The 23,308-nt window shown below is 43.2% G+C and overlaps 1 protein-coding gene across 3 annotated transcripts in view; it reads right to left on the bottom strand.

Moving 5' to 3' along the window:
- HOOK3 (hook microtubule tethering protein 3) overlaps positions 1–23,308 on the bottom strand; it is a 1,014,571-nt gene that overhangs the window by 763,674 nt on the left and 227,589 nt on the right. For all 3 annotated transcript variants that reach the window (XM_078676339.1, XM_078676338.1, XM_078676340.1), the window contains exons 5-6: positions 16,614–16,746; positions 2,943–3,010 (exon numbers count right to left, since the gene is read on the bottom strand). In XM_078676339.1, the coding sequence (XP_078532465.1) occupies positions 2,943–3,010; positions 16,614–16,746 (201 nt within the window). The remainder of the gene's footprint in view (positions 1–2,942; positions 3,011–16,613; positions 16,747–23,308) is intronic.

Below are 23,308 nucleotides of genomic sequence, written 5' to 3' on the forward strand. Positions count from 1 at the left end.
AGCAGATGTGGCCGGGGGGGGGATTTTGTGTCTGATGGTTATGTAGATCGGGGAGTATTGGAGGGAACATTAATGTGGGATCGACTGATGTTGCCTCCGGGAAGGATTGTTGGGTCTATTCTGATGGCTATATGGTGATTTATGCTCTGTCCAGTTGTACCATTTGTGCGGGTTGCTTATTTGTTTTTATAACAATAAAAAGATTTAACAAAAAAAAAATGGGTAGCGCCTAAGTAGTCTCTGTGACGTCATCTCGGCGCATATGACACCAGAAATGGACGCGGAGCCGCAGGACACCACCTACTGATGCGCTGGGGTACTGCTAAGCAAAACTTTCCGGATCCAGTCTGATGCCTGGGGATATTCTAAGGTAAGGAATCTATAACCAACATGTCTCTTTCAGATATTAAATACTTACAGTATGCAGATACCATACTGTTAAGTCACACTGCTATAGGTCTACGAAGATTAGTTGATTCATTTAATAACTATATATCTTTCAATGGTTTACAGATGAATACCAAGGAGACAAAAAGTATTTCAATTGCTGGTACAAAGTTAGACAATAGAGTATGAAAGATTAATGGATTATATATTGAAACTGTGAAATTCTATCAATACTTGGGTATGTCATTTGATTACAGATTGTCTTTTAAACAGCATTTTATTAACCAAAAAGCAAAAGCTACAGCCTTGTCCTTTGCTTTTGGGAAGTTGAGAGATATGTCGGTATGTTCAAACCATGAGCATAAGGTAATGAAAGCAAAGCTGATTCCCACTCTGGCTTATGGTTCAGTGATTTTTCGAGTTAAAGACTTGAAAACTCTTGATAACCTACAAATAAAAGTTTTTAAATCTGTTTTCAGGGTTCCAAAGATTATCGGGCACGGCCAATGTCAGATTGGAATTTGGCATGAAAAGACATACTCTAATAAGACAACCTGCTTTTTTTTAAATCGTTATATTCTTTTCTCTGTTCAGAAGGTGGGCACTCTAGCGAACCAATGTTGGCAGGAGATAATGAGGTATGAGCAGACTAGGGGCTGGAGAGCCTATTTTATGGAGAGTTTAGACAATTTTAAGTCTCCGCCCTTTGAAGATGTAGCTAGGAGCAAAGTGGCAATCAAACAGACAAATAAATCAGCGAATTTTCTATCGATTCTTCTGGACAAAGACGAGTTCGCTAAAAAGAGTCACTCCTGGTCAGTAATTAACTCATTCACTAAATTAGAACAACAATTGTATCTCATAACCCATTTATAATCATTTTTAACAGACAGATTTATGTTGCTACGATTTGGGAGACACCCCATAAAGGATGAAATCCCTACATGGGAAATAAATTGGCCCACAAACAGTTGTAGATTATGTGGGTTTTATAATGAATCTTTTATGCATATTGTATCCACTAGTCCTGAACTGTTAGAAGGGAGGAAAGCTTTATTAAAATCCATCATTAATGAATTAGGGGTGAGAACATGTCGGCAAGCTATCATAACTTGTCTCTCTGGGAACATGCCTGCCTGATTTCACAGTTCATAAAGTTCATACTTATCGCAGAAAAAAAGCTATTCTCAGAGTGTGATACCTGACATTAGATGCATGCCTAGATAATTAATGATTGGTTTTACTGGATAATGCTGTTAGTATCAAAAATGCTAAATGAAAATTGTAATCCCATAAATTGTTTTTGAAGTTTTGTGTATGGCTTTCAAACCGAAGTTACATTTTGTTTAATCTACCTGCAGTAATTGAGTAAAAGCTGAATACCAAATCAAATTATTCACTTAGTGTGGGCCTGTTTTGACAAGGAGAAATTATTCTTTCAAATTTTTTTTTTTTAATGCTGCTAGAATTAAGACATCGAACAAGTTGCTGCTAGATGTAAGACATTGCACAGGTACACTAACTATTACACTTTAATTATGGTATTTTCAAGTATGAATTTTAAATTTGGGGGTAGTGTAGGTAGTTCCTTTGAGAACATTTTACCATCCATTTGGAGTGATGTCTTTTGTGACTGTTGTGAAATACAGAACCAATTTATAATGTACCTTGATATTATTTTCAACACAATGTATCATGTGTTTTGTCATTTAATTATGCGCTATTCAACAGATTGAATCGGTGTAATCAAGTGCACACTTACTATTGCTGCTAGATGTAAGACACTGCACAAGTGCACTTTATCTATTGCACTTCAACTGTGGTATTTTTAAGTTTGAATTTTAAAATTTGGGGTCGTGTAGATCGTTTTATTGAGAACATTTTATCATCAATTTGATGTAATGTCTTCTGTGAATGATGTGAAATACGGAATCGAATCACAAGGTACTTTGATATTATTCTCAACACAATGTATTATGTGTTTTGACATTTAAAGATGTGATATTAGACAGATCAAATGTGTATAATCAAGTTCCTGACACAAACCAAAGTATTTATATCTCTGTTTGTAATGATTTGTATTAATCAATGAAGCATTTCTTCTAAGATTGAAGACATAAGCAACACCCCTTCATATATGTGGCTTTATGTTGGGAGAGAACACTTAACAGGTCTGTGAGGTGTGATCATAGGATGGTGAAAACCGATTAAAAGAAAAATGGAAGGTCAACATTGTCTGATCAAAAAAAAGGAGTAAAATCAGGGATTATGTCTTCAGGTAAAAAGTATCAGTTTGGCTAAATACAGATCTGCCTCTTTACAAATTGTGGCATTGTAATTTGCAACATTCCTCCCATCATGTTAAGCAGAAGTAGGTTTTTACAATATGACCATGCACTTTAACATTCTAAAACTTAATGAGTTTACCAACCAACCTCTCAAATCAGGAGGCACAAGACTCGCAATCTAAACACTAGCTAGAAAATATATTGGCTTGTACAAGCATGAACCCTTTACTGAATATCTAACTTAGCACTATTCAAGATTTAACATACCTCCTGAATGGCCGTCATGACAACATGCTGGACAGACTCTTCCATCATCATGATGGTCTGGATGTATTCTTAAAACAGAAACAATACAATACACAATTTAATACATGCATCATGTAAATAACCTGAAGGAAAGCAATGGCATATGTTAATGTCATCTAAAGCTTTATGTGAAACTATCAAGAAAGCAGAACAATTACGAAAGCGAAACAAACAAGGGTCCTTTTTTCAGGATTTCTAAAAACAAAGAAACAAAACCCAGAAGTTCAGGAATAAAATGAACACAATTAATTTTCATGCATGCTCAATCTAGCAAATCACTCTGGTTTTGCATTTAATCTCACTAAAATCAGTCTATCATGTTATCTTCGGCTGTTACAGTCTTAGATATAGCGATCACTGGATAAATCACTAAAGTTGAAAGAATATTGAAGTGCCAAATCAAAATCAGACTTAATGTAACTTAAGCTAGCCAGGAGATGTACTTTAGCTAGTAGTAGCAGGGCTATTGATGGCAGCTAATTACTTACATAGTAACCTCTTACAAATAGGTATTTAAGCTAAATAAAATTCCATAGGGTTCTGGTTAATCAATGTGTAGCACATTTAGAAAAATACATTTAAGTTATAGATTCATGATGCAATTTAGTTAAGGAATTTTTTCTTTCATTTTTGAAAAGCTGAAACAAACCATAAGACATGCATATTAAAATCACAATATATTAATGATATAGTTATCATCAGCGATGCACAGGTAAAGATCCATTTGGCATACATGGTAAAAGTAGAAGAACAAGTTAAAAGTCAAACTAAACCGACTTGCTTGCAATGTCTGCATTGTTTGCTGCCAGTATTTGTATATTGTAGGTCAAAGCCAGAGTAAAAGGATAAAGTTTACACATGGGAATGCCATCTAGGGAATTCATGCCTGGTGGTCAGGTCGATCCTAAGCAGTTTATTAAGTGTACAATATGCTCTGTATAAGAATTTAAAATGTATCTTGTGTCTATGTTTAAAAGACCTTTGATGTTTGGGTGGCAATAGTTCCAACATTCATCTGAAACCCCAGCACCAACATCCGGCTCCCATTGTACCCTACTACAGTTTGCATTTTTGCTATACACTATCCTGGCAGAAGAACACAATCTGGCCACCCAGTGGTGAGTCTGCGGATCTGTTTAAGAGGTTTGGACTCTGGTGGCTCCATAGGGAAGTCAGGGATAACTTCATGAAATAAATGTCAAAGTCAAAAATATGTAAAAACAGGTTCGTCTTTCTGCCCTTTCTGAACTGGTCTAGGGAAATGAATTCACTCTCGGCATAGAAGTGACTAAACAGAGTGAAGCCAGGTCTGGACAATGATTCTCATACCGCTGGTTAGTGTTAGCAAGATACGATTATTTGGAGAATTGCATGAGAGTAAAGCGGTGTCAAAATACATGAAAGGTTTCAACTTAAGAGAATATATATTGAAGGATTAGAACTCATTTTCTTACTTGTTAAAACCTTGAAATTGATTGTTCCTAGCAATCTTCTAAGAGCTAATATTTTCAGATCATGTTAAATATATGGAATTGCTAACCCCAAACAATGTAAAATGTGCCTTTGATTCCTGAATCACAAATGCTTTTTCTAAGTGCTATTGTCTATTAGTTTCACATTGTCCTGTGCTTTTTGTGATAATCAATTAAGCTAACCATAGAGGAAACCACTCAAGAAAATAAGCAAACCCATAAAATCTTAAAGTGCTAAAGGCTATAAACAACTGGTCTGTCATAAAAAAAGATTTGGTCCTATCAATGTAGTACACGAGAGCTCTGCTGAGATCTAAAGTTTGAAGGGCTCTCTCGATTGCAGATTCTGGCTGTGGAAAAAGGACTGGGAGTTCCATGGTCTGGCTGAGATGAAATGTCGTGCAAAAACTTTGGGTTCGTCCGTAGTACTACCAAGTTGTTGCGGACCTGGATGTAGGGTTCCTGTATCATGAGCGCTTTCAGGTCACTAATACGCCGGAGTAAGAAAATAGCCACGAGGACTGCAACCTTCTAGGAGAGGTACTGGAAGGGGCAGGAATGCATTGGCTGAAAGTAAGGCACCCATGAGCCTGGTGAGGACTATATTGATATTTCACTTTCGGACTTGGGACTCGAGGCATCCTCGGAGGAATGACCCTTTTGATGTCCTCCATGAAAGCCTTGATGACTGGATACAGAATAGGGTAAAGTGTTCTCTATTCTGCATGTAAGCAGCTATGAATAGTAAATTGAATCGAATGGAAGTGTATGCTAGCCTAGATTGTTTCAGTTGCATAAGGTAGCATATAATGTCATGCATTGCAGGTTTTAATGGATCTATGTGCTTCAGGATAAAGAAATGGATACAACTCCTTAATTTTTCCACATAGCAAGCTTGAGTAGTTGGTCTGCATGCTTCCTTGAGGATATCCACATACTTGTGTGGGAGGCATAGGTTGCCAAACTCGAAGATGTCAAGTGCAAAATCACTAGGTTGAGCTGTTTGGAGTCCATATGACCACTCTGACCTTGGTTTCTGCTGAGAAGGTCTAACCTTTTAGGAGGTTTTTCATGGGGGCAGATGGACATTTGAGTAGAGAGAAGTACCAGGGAGGTCTTTCCCAGTTGAGTGATACGAGGAGAAGCGTCTGTGATGTTTGGCACACCACTAGTGGAAAGAAGCAAGACAGGCAGAAAGCATAAGCATATATCCTTGGTCAGTTCATCCACAGTCCATTGCCCATGAACTGTGGGAACATGGAGGGGAAGTATGGGCATTGTGCCATTTCTGGTATGGTAAACATGTCATTCTGTGGAGTTCCCCAACATCTGAAGCAGCTGTTGAGGATCAGAACACTGAGTTTCCATTTATGGACTTCTTGGTGTGAGCTGCATAGTAGATCTGCTCAGTCGTTATCCACTCCCGGGAGGTACGCCCCTATCAAATGTTGCGGCTGTGGAGGGTCTAAAGCCAAACTGAGCTAAATGGAATAGGCGGAGAGAGTAGGCAGTGCTGTGCTTCTGCAGGTAGTACATTGCGGTTATGTTGTCTGCTCAAACTAAGACTACCTTACCCTGTATCTGTGGGAGTAAGGTTTGGAAGGATATCTGAATTGCTAGGAGTTCGAGATAGTAGATGTGGTTGTACGGTTGTTGTGGGTCCACAATGCTTGAGCAACTGTGAGCTTGAGATGTGCCCCTTGCCCTACCTGTGATGCGCCTACGGGTGATCTGCGGTGAAGGTTCTTTGAAAGGCCAGCCCTGCAACAAATTGTTTCTGTTTCACAACTGCAGACAGCGGTATTGCTAGTGTTACGTCTTTGTCCGTGATAGCGGGGTTGAGGGAGGTTCTGTCGGACGGGGAGATATGCGGTAATGGGAGGGTGGTAAGGAATTGCTGTATCAACATAGGAGCTACTTGTGTGGGAGCTCTGTAGACTTCCTCGTAGTAGTTAAAGGACACTCTGTGATATCTGCTTGGGAGTAGACTGTCATTCCTGTGGGGGTAAATATTTCTGTTATCGGACACGCACTAGTGTTTTGTCGTATGACCCATGCCAGTAGTGTTTCTGCACTGTCGCCATCCCAGCATAACTGGGATGCATGCTCCCTGAAATTGTATCACCTTAGTTCAGCTAGAGCAGCTGCATATGCAGTTTTGCCATCTGATACCGGTGTCAACGACACTTTACCCATATCTGCTGCCTGAGAGAGCCGCTAACTTATGCTCCTCCTCGTGTATACGCCGGTCTAATATTGCACGTATCCCTGATATTTACGTATACATGTCCCTCTAATGACTACTTTAAATGCATCCCATTTGAGCATTTTTGTTGTGGACGTTTTGGTGTTTTCCATGAAATAGTCACTAATTGTTTTTCCCTGCTCGTGCCGGAATGCTTGATCTTCTAAAGATTTGCGTGGTAGTCGCCAAGTGGGGGCTGGGGCTGGGGGTGGGGGGTTGCCATGCAATGGTAATCCTATGTGCGTTGTGATCGGATAAGGTTCGCCCAAGGTAGTCTGCATTTCGAATCCTGAGAACTATGGTAGGTGAGCATAATAACCAGTCCAAGCATACCCGAAGGTCATGAGGGATGGAGTGGAAGGAGTACATTTTTACTGTTGGGTTTTTGCTGCGCCAGCCATCCACTAGGGACCAATGGTGCGTCCAAGTGTTCGATCTATTTACTTGTTTGGTAGCTAGGGAGGTTGGGTGTGGGGCATGTGACCTGTCTAAGGAAAGGTCCATGACACAGTTCTAGTCCCCTCCCAATATCTATGGTGTTGTGGTGAATTGGGCCAGAACATTTGAGAGGGCATCCCAGAATTTTCCTTGTTCGTAGTTTGGGGCATATATACTACCTATGAGGATCGGTTGGCCATCTAAAAGCCCCTCTAATATGGCATAATGTCCCCCTGGGTCGGTCACTCTGTGTGCTTCCAGGAAGGGAACCCCTGGTCAGAGACACATCTACGCTCACGTGCGTATGCAGAGTATGTGATTGCACAGAAGGTTCCTTGCCAGCATTTGCGTTATTCATCTAATTCCCCAACTGTTAATTGCATTTCTTGCAGCACTGCTACCTGTGCTTGTTGCTTTTTCATTTAGGAGTAAACTGTGTATCGTTAATGTGCTGTGTGCATACCACTCTGTTTAGGGTATGGATATTCAGGTCACTAGTGTGTTGCATAGTATGATGTGGGTGTGCAGGTAGTAAGGGTGAAGACATGAGTGATGCTGTTTCCTTTCCACACGTTCCCTGGTATGTTATGTTAATTGCGATTTGTAGAGCGCTTAATACCGGCAGGTCTCTAAGCACTGAGAGAGAGTAACCACAGCCCGCCCCCATGAGTGAATGTTAGCTCCTGATCAATCTGCGTTATGCCTCTGTGAAGAGGAGGGTCTTCAGTTTTTCCCAGAAGGGGAGAAGGGCTTTTTCTAACTGGATGTCACATTTCACCCCGGGTTATGTGCACACACAAGCAATGTATGATGTCTGCTTGGTGGACTACACGTCCCAGAATGCTAAGGGAATGCAAGTCTCCTCCTCTTCTCATCTGTCCTGCCTACTAATACACTTCTACTTCCTGAATCCGGTGTTTGTCACTGAGTTTGGTTCAAAATCCTTGAAGCGAAGTGTTCGTTTGCATTTTGCCTGGATTTGCTGCTGGCTTTGAATAGAACTGTCCTGAGTTTGAAGGGACGCTTAGCGCAGGAGCGCGACCGCGTTTCTTGCGAGGTTCCTTTTGGGGTCATTTGTGTTCTTGCAGCTTGGAACGCTGCTGCATATTAACGCTACTGCGTATTGAGAAGTGAAGACTATTGGATTCCTATTGTTGCTCGGATCGCCTCACTTTTGTGCGGCCATTTGTCTCTGTGCTGACGCCGCGTACGCAGCTGCTGCTGGCTCTCGTACGGAGGAAGAATACCAAGGAGAGTATTACACACTGCTATGCATTTCCTTTTGATTTATTAGCGGTTACTTGTGAATGTTCCTTGATTTGTATTCCTTCTGGATGGAGTAGCAGTGTTTCTTCACTTAACTTTATTGAGAGCAGACCAGCATCAGAACCCACCAGACAGCTAAGTACTTTGTCTAAGTTGAAGTTTCTTAATGTCACTGTGAGAGCATTAACACAGAAGCATGTGATATCTCTAGTAATGGAGGATATGAAGACATTGTGAATACTTTTCTTTACTTTATTTTGTATCTTTTAGCCTTTTTTCTTGGAGTGCTTGTGGCAGCCTAACATTGTAAGTGCATACATATAAATATAGAATATTGATACTTGTTTATATGAAGGGGAGGGACAGGGTTCCACTCATACCTGTTCCATTATCTCTTACATACAGGAAACCTGGGGCGCATAGAGAAGCGAGGACTACAACTTCAGATGCACGCCACTGAGGGTTAGTTCTGCCACAACTTTATTGTTTCGTTGTCCCTTTTTACCCTTTACCCTTTTGTGGTATTATCTGGGGAGTGATGTCTATATACTCACAGGTATTGCCATAGAAGGGGTAGAGGTATCTTAGCATCGCTCCTGCTGTATCCGGCTTTAAGGTTAGTGAACCTTCATTCTGTAACAGTTCATGACACTAGAGGTGGCCAGACAACTTATTCCACAGTTGCGGGATAAGGACAGAGAAGGCTCACCCTTCTTTAGTCGTGTGGTTAAACATTGGGCAGGCAAATTGGCCTCCATCAGATGACCAATGAGTGCAGCCGGGGATGTAGTTCCCCAGTCACTCTTTGATGCATCTTGAGGCCCTCCCATAGAGGGCCTTGTGGGCGATACAGAGGCCCTTGAATCTAGCCCACTGTTTGACAGGGAGCCAATGAAGTTTTTGCAGCAGGGGAGTGACCAGTGCGCGTCTATGGAGTTTGAAGATCAGCCTAGCTGCATCATTCATCACAACTTGTACTTTGCCTAACAACTTTTCCGGGAGCCCAACGTATAGCGCATTGCCATACTCTAGGTGCGAATGATCAATGCGATCACCACCGTTTGCATGGCTCTCGACTGTCATTGTGTGTGTAGCATGTGTATGGGGGAGGACAGAAAGGTGTGAACTAGGGTGGTGAAAAATTCCAATACACAGGACCTTCCGCAATGGGCAATACCTTCTACTGCGCATGATGCTAATTCTCTAGTGTTATGTGGCGGCGGGATGGCACTGTGATGTCGTGTGTAGGATCTATGTATTTGGTGGGACCCTACGGTTGTTTGTGTGATATCTATGGTATTGCAGACTAATTTTGATAGTAGTCGACTCTGGGCGCGGCGTGCAATATGTATATACATTTATGATTGGCTAGTGTTCCATCAAGCGTGTCCGCCGTTCGCAGTGTCACTATAGGTGGAGTCATTGAACCTGCGTGAGAGGTGTTTGTGTCGCTGCCCTCCTCACCGAGGTGAATATGTGCAGACCTCTCTCGTCGTCTGTGTCCACTGAGGGTGGCCAATGTCTGCCGCTGCTTGTAGAGCCTTTCTGCGTTCTGCAGGGATTTGCTCAAGGTCGGGGGATCCCGTTACAGGGCTGTGGTGCAGGGAGTCAGAGCACGGTTTGCTTTTCTTACCAGGGTGGTGCTTGCATTTGCGTTCTTGTGGTGGATCCATTCGTTTCAGAGCTGATCGTGAGAGGCCAAGTTGATGTTGCTCTAACCAGATGCAGGCCTCAGTAGGATTGATGAAGAATGTTGTGGTTCCGTTGTGTATTATCTTAAGACGTGCTGGGTACAGTAATGAGAATTGGAGTCCGTGTTGGCAGAGGCGACGCTCGACTTTCAGGAATGTAGATCGCTGGCGTTGCATAGCCTGCAAGTAGTCGGGAAGAGCATAACTTGTTTATCTTCATATTCTTATGGGTCCGTGCTGCTAGGCCAAGCGAAGCACTGCATCGCTATCATGGAATTGGAGGAGCTTCATGAGTAATGGACCTGGGGTGGATTCCGGTGGGGTGCGTCGGGATGGCACTCTGAGTGCTCGTTCCACTGAGAAGTAAGCGGTAAGTTCCGAACTGGGTGTAAAGGACCGCCACCAGGTTTCTACATAGCTAATGGAGTCTGTGCCTTCAATTCCTTCCGGTAGGCCTAGCACGCAAATGTTACTTCTTTGTGAGCATCGTTCTAGATAACTTGTTTGTTCCTCCAGAGTCATCACCCGTGCTTGGAGTTCACGTGGCGTTTCCTGCTATCATTTTGCCAGGAGCGGCAGGGCGGTAAGTGTCTTTTCCCCATCTGCGACTTTCTCAGCTAATTTGTGGTGTCCATCGTGTAGAAAGTGGAGATCTGTAGCTAGAGCCCTAATTCTGTTCACCAAGGTGATTCTGGAGTGTTCGATGGCTGCTAATACTTTGTCAGATATGGAGAGGTTTGATAACGGTTCAGATTCCTCTTCTTGGAGTTTAGTGGCCGAGAGTGGCTCTGCGTTAAGGTGGATCCTGGTGGTCCAGCATTGGATCGCAATCTGCCCATGGTTTCGCTGGGATGGATGTGTCTCATCGTACTATGCCGCGAGTATTGCAGTGGTTCAGTTAGGTGCAGAGGTTGGAGCGTTTCTTTTGGTGGAGTTGAGGCTAGCGGCGTGTGGGCCCCACTGTGGATTTAAGTGAGCGATGTCCACATATATTTCTTGTCTCTAACTGACTGCTCATCAGGTACTTTGCCTTGCTTGCTAGTGTTATGGCGACGATTAGTTAAGTATCCCAAGGCCCTCTTCACCTGTAGAATCCTCTGTTAGCTCTCGATTTCCATTGGGCAGGGGGGGAATTGGCCTGGTCGCTCCTTGATTGATAGCTGCAGAGTTCGTTGTGCTCTCTCTTTGAGCGGACCGTGGTCTGTGCTGGAGCGATCCCCTTGGGCCTGGCCCCCCGCCTCGTATGTCCGCGGCTTACGGTACCGTTGTCTGCAGCTGTGCCAGGGGAGATCGACCTCGCCACTTCTTGGTTTGAGGCTGTGGCGTTCGCTGTGTTTTCTCTTCTAGATGACGGGGGGACTCCCGGGGGCTAGTGATGAATCTCTGTGGTATTCTGCCTCGGTGATGAGGAGTCTTGGCTGTACAGCCACCAGTGTTGTTCGAGTGCGTGTGCGAGCTAGGCCTCGCTCATGTTGCTGGTGGCCTCAATGATGTCGAGGAGTGCTTGTTGCGGTTGTCGTGGCTTACAGCAATAGCTCTCTGGCTTAGCGGTGATCGGGCTCTGGCTCCGCTGGTGTTAAATGTCTTGATGGCTTGGTTTGGGCCCCCAACAGTAAGTACGGATTATGGGCTATGATTAAGCCAGGTCGCGGAGCCCTTGGCGAACACGTCCACCATCTTGGCTGGCTTGGCCACTCCCCCAGGACTTGGACTTGATAATGACAGTTACATATCATGAAGCGCAGGTAGCGATAGGTGGCTGGGGGGATGGGGTTATGGACATATGCAGCATATAAATCCAATGCTGTCATGAACTCGCCTTGATGTAGCAGAGGTATGACGTACTGAAGGGTTACCAAGTGGAAATGTTCCAACAGGATATCTCGGTTGAGGGGCCTGAGATCGAGAATTCGTGTAAGGGACCTGACCTTCTTAGGATAAGCAAGTAAAGGGAGTAAAGCCCCCTACCCTTGGTGTTGCACCCTCTTGGCTACTTAAATCGCGCTTGTCAGCGGCGCTCAGAATCTCTATGATATCTCCCCTGAGGCGGAAGCCGGGGGATAGGCTCTTGAACATCGCTAGTGTTTTAAAAGGCAACGTTTTATTTTAAATGTGATTTGTAGACTTTTTATTTTAAAACTTACCTGCTGCTGAAAACTAATCTGCCCATTTCGAACCCGGCTCCTCGCGTAGCAGACTACGTGCTCACGCGTTAGGAGACAGGGGTGGACGCCATTTTTGCGGGGACGCCAGGGTCACGTCTAGCTGCTGGCTCACTACCACCCTCTTTCCCTCCCTATAAATGACCTTAACCACTCATAGGCGCAGCGGGCGCGCCGGCAGCTCGCCAAAGGCAAGCCCGTCTGCGCCCGTCAGCGCCAATACTGCGCCTTGCGCCAGGACCCCTGGTCTTTTTACCCGAAAATATCAGCCCAAGCGAGTTTATAATCGCGACCTGCTACTGAGTCTGAGGGGAAGGGTGGAGGATAACTGTACCTGTATAATACCTGACAAAAAAATGCCTACAGAACCTAATGTTTGCCCAGCATGTTACTCTCGCCTACCTGTTATATTAGGTACTCCAATCAAGGCTCTTATTAGGTCCCATTTCTTTAGGGAGGACAGGGAGGAGAATACAATTAATTGTTTACTCATCAATGCCAGGTCTCTGGTTAAACAGTACAGAATGTGCAGAATTGATTCAAGAAAAAAAGGCCAAAATTGCATTTGTCACGGAGACCTGGACAGATGCGGCATCGGGACCGGACCTAGTCATTGCAACACCTGTAGGCTACTGTAGCCGTGTGCTGGACAGAACTGGTAAAAGAGGGGGTGGGCTCGCTATTATTTACCATGCCTCGATACAAGGATCTTTTCAGGCGGCGGCCTCATTGACCCACGAGGCACTGGGATTTAAGCTTTCCATATCAACTCACTACACTTTTCAGGGTTGCCTTTTATATAGACCACCCGGATCTAGGTCTCAGTTCCTCGATACGATGGGTACTTTTTTGGAAGAAGCCCTCTGTACCAAGTCCTTCACCATTTTAGGTGATTTTAATTTTCATTTAGAAGGTGACCCAGACCCTGACACGTTAGCTCTGGTCGACGTAATGCAGGCGGCTGGACTGACTCAGGTGGGAAGAGGAGCCACACACACAATAGGGCACACTTTGGATGGTATTTTTACAAATAATCCAAACTTACTTTTTAGTCAAGTAGAACCCATGGTCTGGTCAGATCACTCAGTGGTGCTTTTCAATATTCAAATACCCCAGCCGGTGAGGGTTAGACAAGATAGGAAGCCAGCCAAGCTGTATAGACCTTGGAAGGAACTGGATGGAAGTGCACTGGAGGATCAGCTCACATCATCTATATTAATACTACCGACAGATGTAAATGAAGCTGCTGAAAAATACACAGACTGGATAGATCAAGCATGTACTACCTTAGCGCAGCCCAAACTTTGTCGCCCTACTCGTACAGTACCATCTGCTCCCTGGTTTACCCAGGAGTTACGAGATTATAAGGTGATTTGTAAAAAACGTGAGCGCGTATGGCGCTCAGACTATCTACAGGCAGATAAAATCAAACTTAAAGCCAGCCAAAAGATATATAAAGACATGATTAAGAAGGCCAAAAGCATGTATTTTTCTGCCCGTATCGAGGGAGCTAAAAACTCAACTAGAGAACTCTTCGATACAGTTGCCAGTCTGGTTACCCCTAAATCAGTTATCATCCCCCCAAGTTTTGAACTTTGCGGGACTCTCGCAAAATTTTTCTTAAACAAAGTGGAACTGATTTTCTTAGCATTAGAACAACAAGTGGAGTCATCTCTCCTTGAAGGAACATACAGGACCACACTGATGAACCCACAGGCGGCGAAACTCTCTGAGTTCCGTCCGGTGAATCCGGAAGAGATAAAAAAGCTGCTTCTGGCAACCAAATCAGGCTCACCTCAAGATCCCTGCCCTGCCTCGGTGGCCCATTTGGCAGCTATTCCTATTTCATGCATTCTGACGGAGCTATTTAACCGCTACCGCGGTTTCCCGCTGTACGCGGGAATTTCAAAAATGGCTTGATCGTGACAAAGCCAGCTCGTCATCCGCGCACCGCAGGTAACGTTGATGACGAGCTGGCTTTGTCATCAGCATCGAAGGGGTTAATGGTATGTTTGACCTCGGAGAATACCCAACATGTTGGAAACGAGTGTCAATTGCTCCTCTGCTTAAAAAACCAACTCTTGACATCTCAGACCCTAATAGTTACCGGCCTATAGCCAGGCTACCACTACCGGCCAAACTTATTGAGAAAGTCATGAATGCACAATTATGCGACTTTCTCAGGTCCTCTCAATGCCTGGACATAGCCCAACATGGGTTTAGGGAAGGCCACAGCACCGAGACTGCCCTTATCAAGTCTACGGAAGAGATTAGGAAGGTGATGGATGCAGGAGGACGGGCAGCTCTGGTACTCCTTGATCTTTCCGCGGCCTTCGACACGGTCCACCATAGTATATTGGTGGACCGTTTAGAAGGCTGTGGAATTCAAGGGACAGCCTTGAGTATGCTGAAATCCTTCCTAGCCGACAGGGTACAGGTGGTGGCCTTGGGAGAATTTGAATCTAGACCTTTCAAACTCCCAGGGGGGGTCCCTCAAGGCTCCTCCCTAAGCCCCACATTATTTAATATTTACGTTTCCTCCCTCGCCCCGGTGATTCGGTCATTTGGTTTCGAATTAACATCTTACGCAGATGATACACAAATTGTGGAATCTCTGCTCCCGGGGAGAGAAGAAGGAATAGCGGCTAGGTTTCAGGACTGTATGACAGCAGTGAGCTCATGGATGGCTGGCAATTGCCTCAAGCTGAATTCCTCAAAAACCGAGGTGCTGCTTTTTGGCGCCGATGTTAGTTTCTGGAGCCCCAAATGGTGGCCCCATGATATGGGAGCCCCACCCATTCCGGCAATGAAAGTAAAGAACTTAGGTGTTCTCATTGACAGTCAACTAACCTTTAAGCCACAAGTCAATGCCTTAACATCTTCCATTCATTGGATTATGAAAACCATCAGGAAAATTGTCCCTTTTTTATCAGACAGTAGCAGGAAAACGGTGGTGACAGCACTTGTGCTGTCCCGCCTTGATTACTGCAACAGTCTCTTTTTGCAAGCCCAGCAAGAGATTCTTAATAAATTACAAATGTTGCAAAATGCAGCTGTTCGAATAATCATTGGCCTGCCTAAGTTTGCATCGGTCGCACAGGAATTGAAGAAATTGCACTGGCTCCCGATACGCAAACGTATAATGTTTAAATCATTATGTATGGTGTTCAAAGCAGTAAATGGACTAGGTCCATCCTTTCTTCAACAACATTTCCAACTGTACACACCAGGCAGACAGCTGAGATCAGCAAACAAAGGACTAGTCAAGACTTATCGGATCAGGAAAGCACTATGGGGAGGACGCAGTTTTATATCCGGAGCTTCCACCATCTGGAATAAACTGCCCTGATCTTGACACAAAGTACAAATCTGATGACTTTCAGGAAAAGCATTAAGACTTGGCTCTTTGACCTTTAAAAATCAACGACCAACTTAGGGGAGAAATCATATCATTTCAGCGCAAGGACACCGCCCGGTAACAGCGCGCTTTAAAAATGGTATAAATAAATAAATAATAAAATAAATAAAGGGAATGGATTTGATGGCTTCTTTCTGCAGGAGGGTTCATACCTCTTCCGCTGAGGTGTAAGGCGAGGGGGTTATGTTGGGAGGGAATGATTGAAGCTATAGGCAGTAACAGTGTTGAATCTAAGTAAGAGCCCATTTGTCTGAAGAGATTTTCTTCCAGCCCCCCCATCCCCACACTACCTCAACCCCCCCCCTCCCACCAAAGACAGGTTTTGTGTGGTTAGGGAAAAGTTGTAGGGAGTAGGTACTTAGTGCTGGTGAAGGCTGTCTGCTGGAACTTTCGTTGTCTCTCCCTCTATTGTTGTTTCCCTAATATCCACCTCTTGGTATCCTCTAGGAGTATAGGGGTGGTAGCCTTGCTCTTGATACATGCAAACATCCGCGCCCAACACTAGATGGCATGAGTGTGCAGAGCATATGTATCTACAGCAACACATGCTACAAATTTTTTTTCTTATTGCGCACTACTAAGCTGATTACAATCTTTCATGATATTCAGACAACACAGTTACAATCCTGGGATTCTTTTAAGAAGCCACTGCGATCAGGCTTTTTAGTCCAATTAATTGAACTACAGCAAATAAAAGCTAGAATAATACCATGGAGTTGCCCTGTTGTCACCCGAAACAATAGAGTTTTTCTGTTAAGTTCTTTACTCAGTGTAATAATTAAATTGCTGAACATAAGGCACCTTTCAAATCTTAGTTTAGAATAATTAGGACAACATCTATGAAAACTTGCCCAAAACAGGAACTATAGTTTAAGTTTTTTCAAAGGTGTTGGGCATTGACTGGAAAAGGTTAATTTGATTCGGCAATTTAAGTTCATACCTTGCTTTTGCTCACAATTAACAGCACAGCCTAAAATGAGCTGAAGCATTCTACCAAGTTCAGCTGCATCCGAGTGTTCGCCAATCAAATTCACGTCTGGATGTATGTAGTCGTTGATCTGCTGCCCCAATACCTGCCATAAATTAAGAATATATGTATTAGATGACAAATGTTTACAATCACGAAAGAAAATCAGAAAGTTCACATCAGCTGCCAATTTATACAACAGAGCATGCAACCTAAACGACAGGGCAATGGAGGTGTGTTTGAAAATTAATAACTGCTTGATTATTTGTGTTATTAAAACAGAAGATCGACAGGGAGGGCCTGCAACTCACTCACACTTGTGGCATATCCAGTAGCAAGAAGGTAAACATTTTTCAGATACATTTTAAAAGGATATGAATATAGTGGCCCAAACTCGTTCGAATTGGGAAATACAACATTAGACTGAGGTCCGATTAGGTCTTAAGAAAAGGATTCGGTTGAGAACTATTCACTGGTCCCTTCTAAAACCTTGCATAGTTGGGATTTCTGAAATAATACTGTAAGCAATGAACATATCTCAAAATATTATACACTGTCCCAAAAAGGGTCAAAGCAGGCATCATCCCTGTTAGTAAGATTGAGTTTATCTTACCTATGTTTTCCATACATGAGAATATGAATTCTGACAAAACGCAGACCTTATAATGGGTCCAATAAAATGATGTATACACAGTGACACCGTGCTCAACATATATGTAAAGAACGCGCAGTGGGAATCAAATATAACAAAAAAACGTTTACTCAATCCACAGTACTATATTTGTGGTGATGAAAAGTGTAAAACAATGATCAACAAGTATTATTTACTATTTGAACATGAAGCACTCCTTTCAACTCTCCAGGAGTTTCAGAACCAGCAACTAAGAAAATATCCCCCTCCACTGATTAGATTGCTCCCAGAAGAACTCTGCACCCCAAAAAGGGAGGCTTCTGGTCAGGATATTTTTATGTTACGCACTTACTCTTTTGCAGAGATGTTCTTCCTCTGTTCTTTCCTCCTAGGGGGAAAAACCTTCTTTGCATCTGACAGTACACCATCAATATAAACCACTGAGAATAAATCAGCAGCCTGTAATGAGCTACCAATAAAAAGTACTTCCCAAATGAACAAGTTACTTACCTGCGATAACACACTTCTGGCGATATTGTAACCGCAGATTTCGCACCTTGTGAATACCACAAAGTGCCAGACTGGATCCTGAGAATGTTCTTTAGCAATTCCCTCACACATCAGCAGGTGGCACTGTAAGGCTCCATTAAAAAACCCCGGTGAGACATCGGGCCCAAACACAGCCGCCACTGCTGCGCACTGACGTTAGTTTCGTTCTGATATTTGTCCGTCTTTCGGAAACAGGGCCTTAGAAAACAGGGCCTTAGAAAACAGACTGTGCCAGTGTGCAGATATATAAATTGGAGCATTATTACCATGTACTAAAAGAGTGTATTATACAGAAGGGGCAGGTGGGGAAGTGAAGCCAGTGATGAATCTGTCGTTATATAAAACATTCTCCAGAAAGAGTTACCAAAGTAGAGTGACTTGTTTTTTCTGATGGATACTTCTAACTGAAGACTCCTCACCTTGTGAGCAGATACTAAAGCAGTACCTCCCAAAGTGGTGAGTCTGTGGAATGAAACTGATCGCAAAATACTGGAGGACAGATTGGGAAAAATACCCTTCCTGCCGGACCAGATTATCTAGGCAGCAGTGCTTTGTGAACATGTGAACCGACACCTAGCAGTCTGACAGATTTTCAAGACCAACACCTAACACACCAGCGCTGTGGTAGCATCCTTTGCTCTGGCATTATGAGCATGTAGGTCTTCTTGAGGCTGTTTCTTGACCACGCAATAATAGGTTTTGATGCCTAGTGCAATCCATCTGGAGACGGTTTAGTTCTGTCTGCTTTTTCCTTATGCACCACAGAGAAGCCTACACAGAGCTGATCATCCACCTCACGTTCCTTGGTACAATCGGTTTAAAGGTGCAGAGCTCTTTTTGAGTCTTGCAGATATAACCTCTCTTCATCCTTGGCGGATGAGACAGGATGAAGAAAGCTGGCAGTGTTCCAGACTGGCCTATGTGTAAAGATGTGACTACTTTTAGAAGGAATGTTGCTTAAGCACATAGTTCTAGTTTATCCAGAAGGAAGGTGCTCTATGGTTGCTGGAAAAATAGTGCTTGCAATTCATTCACACAATGAGCAAACGTTATCACTATGAGGGATGCAGTCTTCAAGGTGAGCAGCTGAAAAGACAAGCAGTGCATTGGTTCAAATGGCGTGCACATGAGTAAAGATAGAACTAGACTGTGGTCCCAAAGGAGCATCACAAATGGTGTAGGAGGAAGCATATGAATCAGCACTTTGAGAAAAGCATCACAACAGAGTAACACAATTAAACAAAGATAGATGATCAGGTAAACATAAAAGGCTGAAATAGCCAACTGTAACTGTTGCCCCAGCAAAGCATTGTTGTCCAAAGATACAGCAGAATTTAAAAAAAAGAAGGACCTGGCTGCCAGGATGACATTCACTACCTCAGGAGGGAGATCAAAAGCCATTAACTCTTGCCACTCAGTCTCCAAGTATGAAGATGTAGTTTGTTCAGGCTCCGAGTGAGAATCCTGCCCTGTTGCTGCAACAGAATACCCTCCTGCTGAAACAGGAATTTCCTCCTGAAGAGGCAGTTGGATCGGAGGACAAATGCTCATGACCAGAAGAGTTCCAGGCACCTCACTCCTCGACTAGTCCAGGGCCACTAGCATGCCTTATGCTCAGTTAATGATCTTTTTCAGAACATTACGCAGGAGATTAAGAAAGGCATATGGGAGCCCTGAGCTCCAATTCAAGTAAATGGAGCCTACGAGCAAGAACTCCCATGGATCACCTATGCAGTTTGGACACTACACCTTCTCTGTGGTAGAGAAAAGATCGAGCCAGGTTTCTGCCCATTGCCAGAAGACACTTGATGCCACCTTGGAGTGCAGCACCTATTTGTGATCCAGAAGGCAATGCTGTTTGAGTTTGCCCCGCCCTGGTGTTTAAAGATCCTGCCAGGTGCTGCACGAACAATGAGATGCCCTCAGCCAGTCCCATAGGAGGAGGGACTCTTGGAAAGGATCCAGGTCCCAATCACACCCTGTTTGTTGCAGTACCACATAATGGTGGCATTGTCTGTGAAATACCTGCACCAGTTCCCCCTTTATGGGTGGGAGTGTTATGTCCCCTAAATTAGGTAGTAGTATAAAAGTGAACTTTTAACTACATTTTGTCTACCCTACTCTTTATAACTGTTCTAGCACTGTTTTTTTCCACAGATTACGTGCTGAATAAATGTTGATTGGTTGCCTTGAAACTAGCCTAATTTATTATGCATGAGGAATCTTAGTAAAATCCCCTGACCATGACGTACATATACTTGTGCAAAGTCATTGCTATCTTTCATCCTAGGGCGACCAGGCTACTTAGCATGATTGCAATTACTGATTTAGGCTCATCTACATAATCGTACTCACAACATATTGATTGTGGTAGAACTCCTGATGCTACCTTTTCTGTACAAAACTGCGTCTGACGTAACGATAAAATCTGAGTAGTTTGGTCGGGCTTTCTCAGAGACTAAGAGAGATTGGGAAGGGAAGTCTGCCGCAGCTGAGTAGGTAAACCGCTATATATTGGCTGTAGGTTATACAAGCTTGAAGGATTAAAATGCCCCACATTGTGCAAAACCTTATCTCTTTTCCTTATCACTTCCCTTCACAATGTCTGACAATGGAGATGACTTTGCAAATGCAGAGAGGAAGATCAGGATGTTGTTCTTAACATTACAGAAAATTGAAAACATGCAATTACCATGAAATTAACAGAATTTGGCCTCCTGGCAATAGGTGGTAATGTTACCTTCATGACTGAGGCACACAAGGCATTCAGAACAGAAGTATTTTATTCTTGGGTTAGATTCCAGCCTGCAGATGCACACATACATTTGTTTTATATTTACATTGAAGATGACACACTTGAAGAATATCTTCCATACGTGGACGTAGAAGTCCCATTAACTTACCATTAGCATACGCCCTCCCCCCACACCACAACAAATGTGACACTACAGGGTACAGTTTTCGCTGCCGTTTATACCAGAACTCATGGTACCCCCTCAATAGCAGTTATTTCAGATGTATTGAAACAAATACAGAATGAGTATGGGCAGAACCAGCCCTGGTCTTGAAATTAAAATGATGGGCGATTTTGCCCAGATATCAGCAATTATGTTAGGTAACACAAAAGGGGAGGCAGCAGCGGTGGCTATACGCCAACACCTAGGGAATTCACTCCTGCATAGAAGGAGCGAATTCTACTTAAGATTATCGAAGAAACCTATGCTTTGCTGGGTAGAAATAACTGGGGCGCTAGATCTGGTAAACCACAAATAACGAGTACTCCTGAAAAGCATAACTTGAAGCAAGCACCCGATTCTTCTAAAAAAAAAAATGGGAAAACAATCAAAATATAATAAGCAGAATGCATCACGATCACAGGTTGGGTCTCGTCAACAGGAACCCTCTGAGAAACAATATAATCTTAGAAACCGTGACAATATTAAAAAACCTGACAGGTATTAGGATACTGATGCATGTTCCTCGCGTTCCTTTAAGGATTCATCAAAAAACACTGAGAGGGAAGGACGGTCAGAACACAGATTAGAAGAGCAAGTCCCAAAGGGAGATACATCTCACTTCAGGCTACATTATCAAACAAGAAGATAAACCCAAGTTTAAACCTCAATTTCAAAAGAAGAAGGTAGCTAACCTTAAAATAAGAAATGCCCAGGCTACTTGAGGACTACTATTGAACGGGAATGGGCTCTGATGATGTTAGACAGCGCAGCACAAGTAACAATAGCTCGCCAGAGCCTGATGCAATTTCTAGTGACAGCATTGTTGAGTGAACATATCATGGTGGAGACACCAGATACAAGTTAAGAGTCGCAAATCATTTATACGAAATCATGCTCCAAATGGAGGGGGTAAGTGAATGGTCTCTTTTGAGAAAACCTGTCATAGGGCTACGACATCCTTTTGGCTGAAAAAGATAGGCCACCTGAGTTCATTATAGAGTGCCCTAAAGGGGAAGATGTCATTTTACCGGGTTTCTCAGACCTTGTTCCAGAGTCACCAAAACATTAATACGTGCAGGAGTGGGTGTTAGCGCTAGCTCCCACACTTTACTGCAATCATGTAGGGTGGGATGCTGATTCACCTCACCATAAAATCCCATTAAAATCTACTCCTACTCCACAGAGGCAGTCCCAATAAAACATGATGGAAAGACGTCAGGGAGATTCTAGATCAACTTGAATACCAAGGTGTGATTGAAATTTCACCTCTTCCATGAATAATCCTTTGTTTCCCGTAATGAAACCCGACAATTCATTATGTCTAGTTTTAGACTACAGGCATTTGAGCACATGAACATTTGCAGTACAAAATACACACAGTGCCGTATTAATGAACATTGTGCGAAAAAAAATACAAAACAACACTAGATATCTCAACTAGATTCTTTTGCCAAATATAGCGCATGAAAGTAGATATTTGACAGCATTTTCAGCGCTCAGCTCTCAACTGCAATTTTGTACACTGCCCCATGGGTATAAGAATAGACCAGGGTTGTTCTCAGCAAGAGTATACGAGTTACTGCAAGTGATGAGGCTTTTCCTACGTAGATGTGAGTGAGATATTGGATCCTTTGAACAGGGTGAACAACATAAATTTGGGGTTTGCCACAATGGGCTAAAAATGTAACATTAAAAAATCAAAATGTGGTCACCTCAATGTCCTATTGTTGGGATATGAGAAATCAAGTGAAGGAAAAAGCCTGGCAGCTAAAATGTGCACTGCTCCAACCTCCAAAGACTCTGAAAAGTTTACAGTTCATTTTAGGATTCCTAAATTTTGGCAGAACATACATTTTGGATTACGCAGAAAGGGTTAAACCTTTCTACACCCTAATCAGACCTGATTTTTCAGTTCAACATGGGACATAGGAACACACAGAAATTCTCTGTTCCGTACAAGCTGACAGGACAGCTTCCAACCACTTACACATACGTGTAAATACCACTAATTTGGTGATCCCTTTAGACGTAGGTCAGTCATGGTACACTTACCTCACTTTCAATAAAGGCCAAACGGTACCCATAGCACACAAGTCTCATTTGTACACAAACGCAGCAATGCGTTTTGCATCTACAGAAAAACACTGACAGAAATACAAACTGCTGTATTGAAAGAAAGAATACTAGCACAAGGGAAACACATAATTGTCGTGACTCCATTATCAACCTTAGAGGCTGTTATCAAAGCGAGTGTTCCAAACGCAAAAGCACTGCAACCACGATGGATACAATGGGATAATTTTCTTACTGATGTAGACTATAAATTTGATTCTACATTAAAGACACAAGCATTACAGAAGTACGAACAAGAATATCCTCTCCCAAATGAAATAGTGCCTCTAGACCAGTACAAATACATCATTTCTACTGATGGGTCTGCCCAGTCTGCCGTAATACAGCCTAGCATGTGCGATTGTGAAGGGACGTATGCGAGACGGCAAGTTCTGTCCTAGCAATACACAGACTGAGTC

The sequence above is a fragment of the Lissotriton helveticus genome, chromosome 2_1 (assembly GCF_964261635.1).
Source record: "Lissotriton helveticus chromosome 2_1, aLisHel1.1, whole genome shotgun sequence".
Lineage (NCBI taxonomy): Eukaryota > Metazoa > Chordata > Amphibia > Caudata > Salamandridae > Lissotriton > Lissotriton helveticus.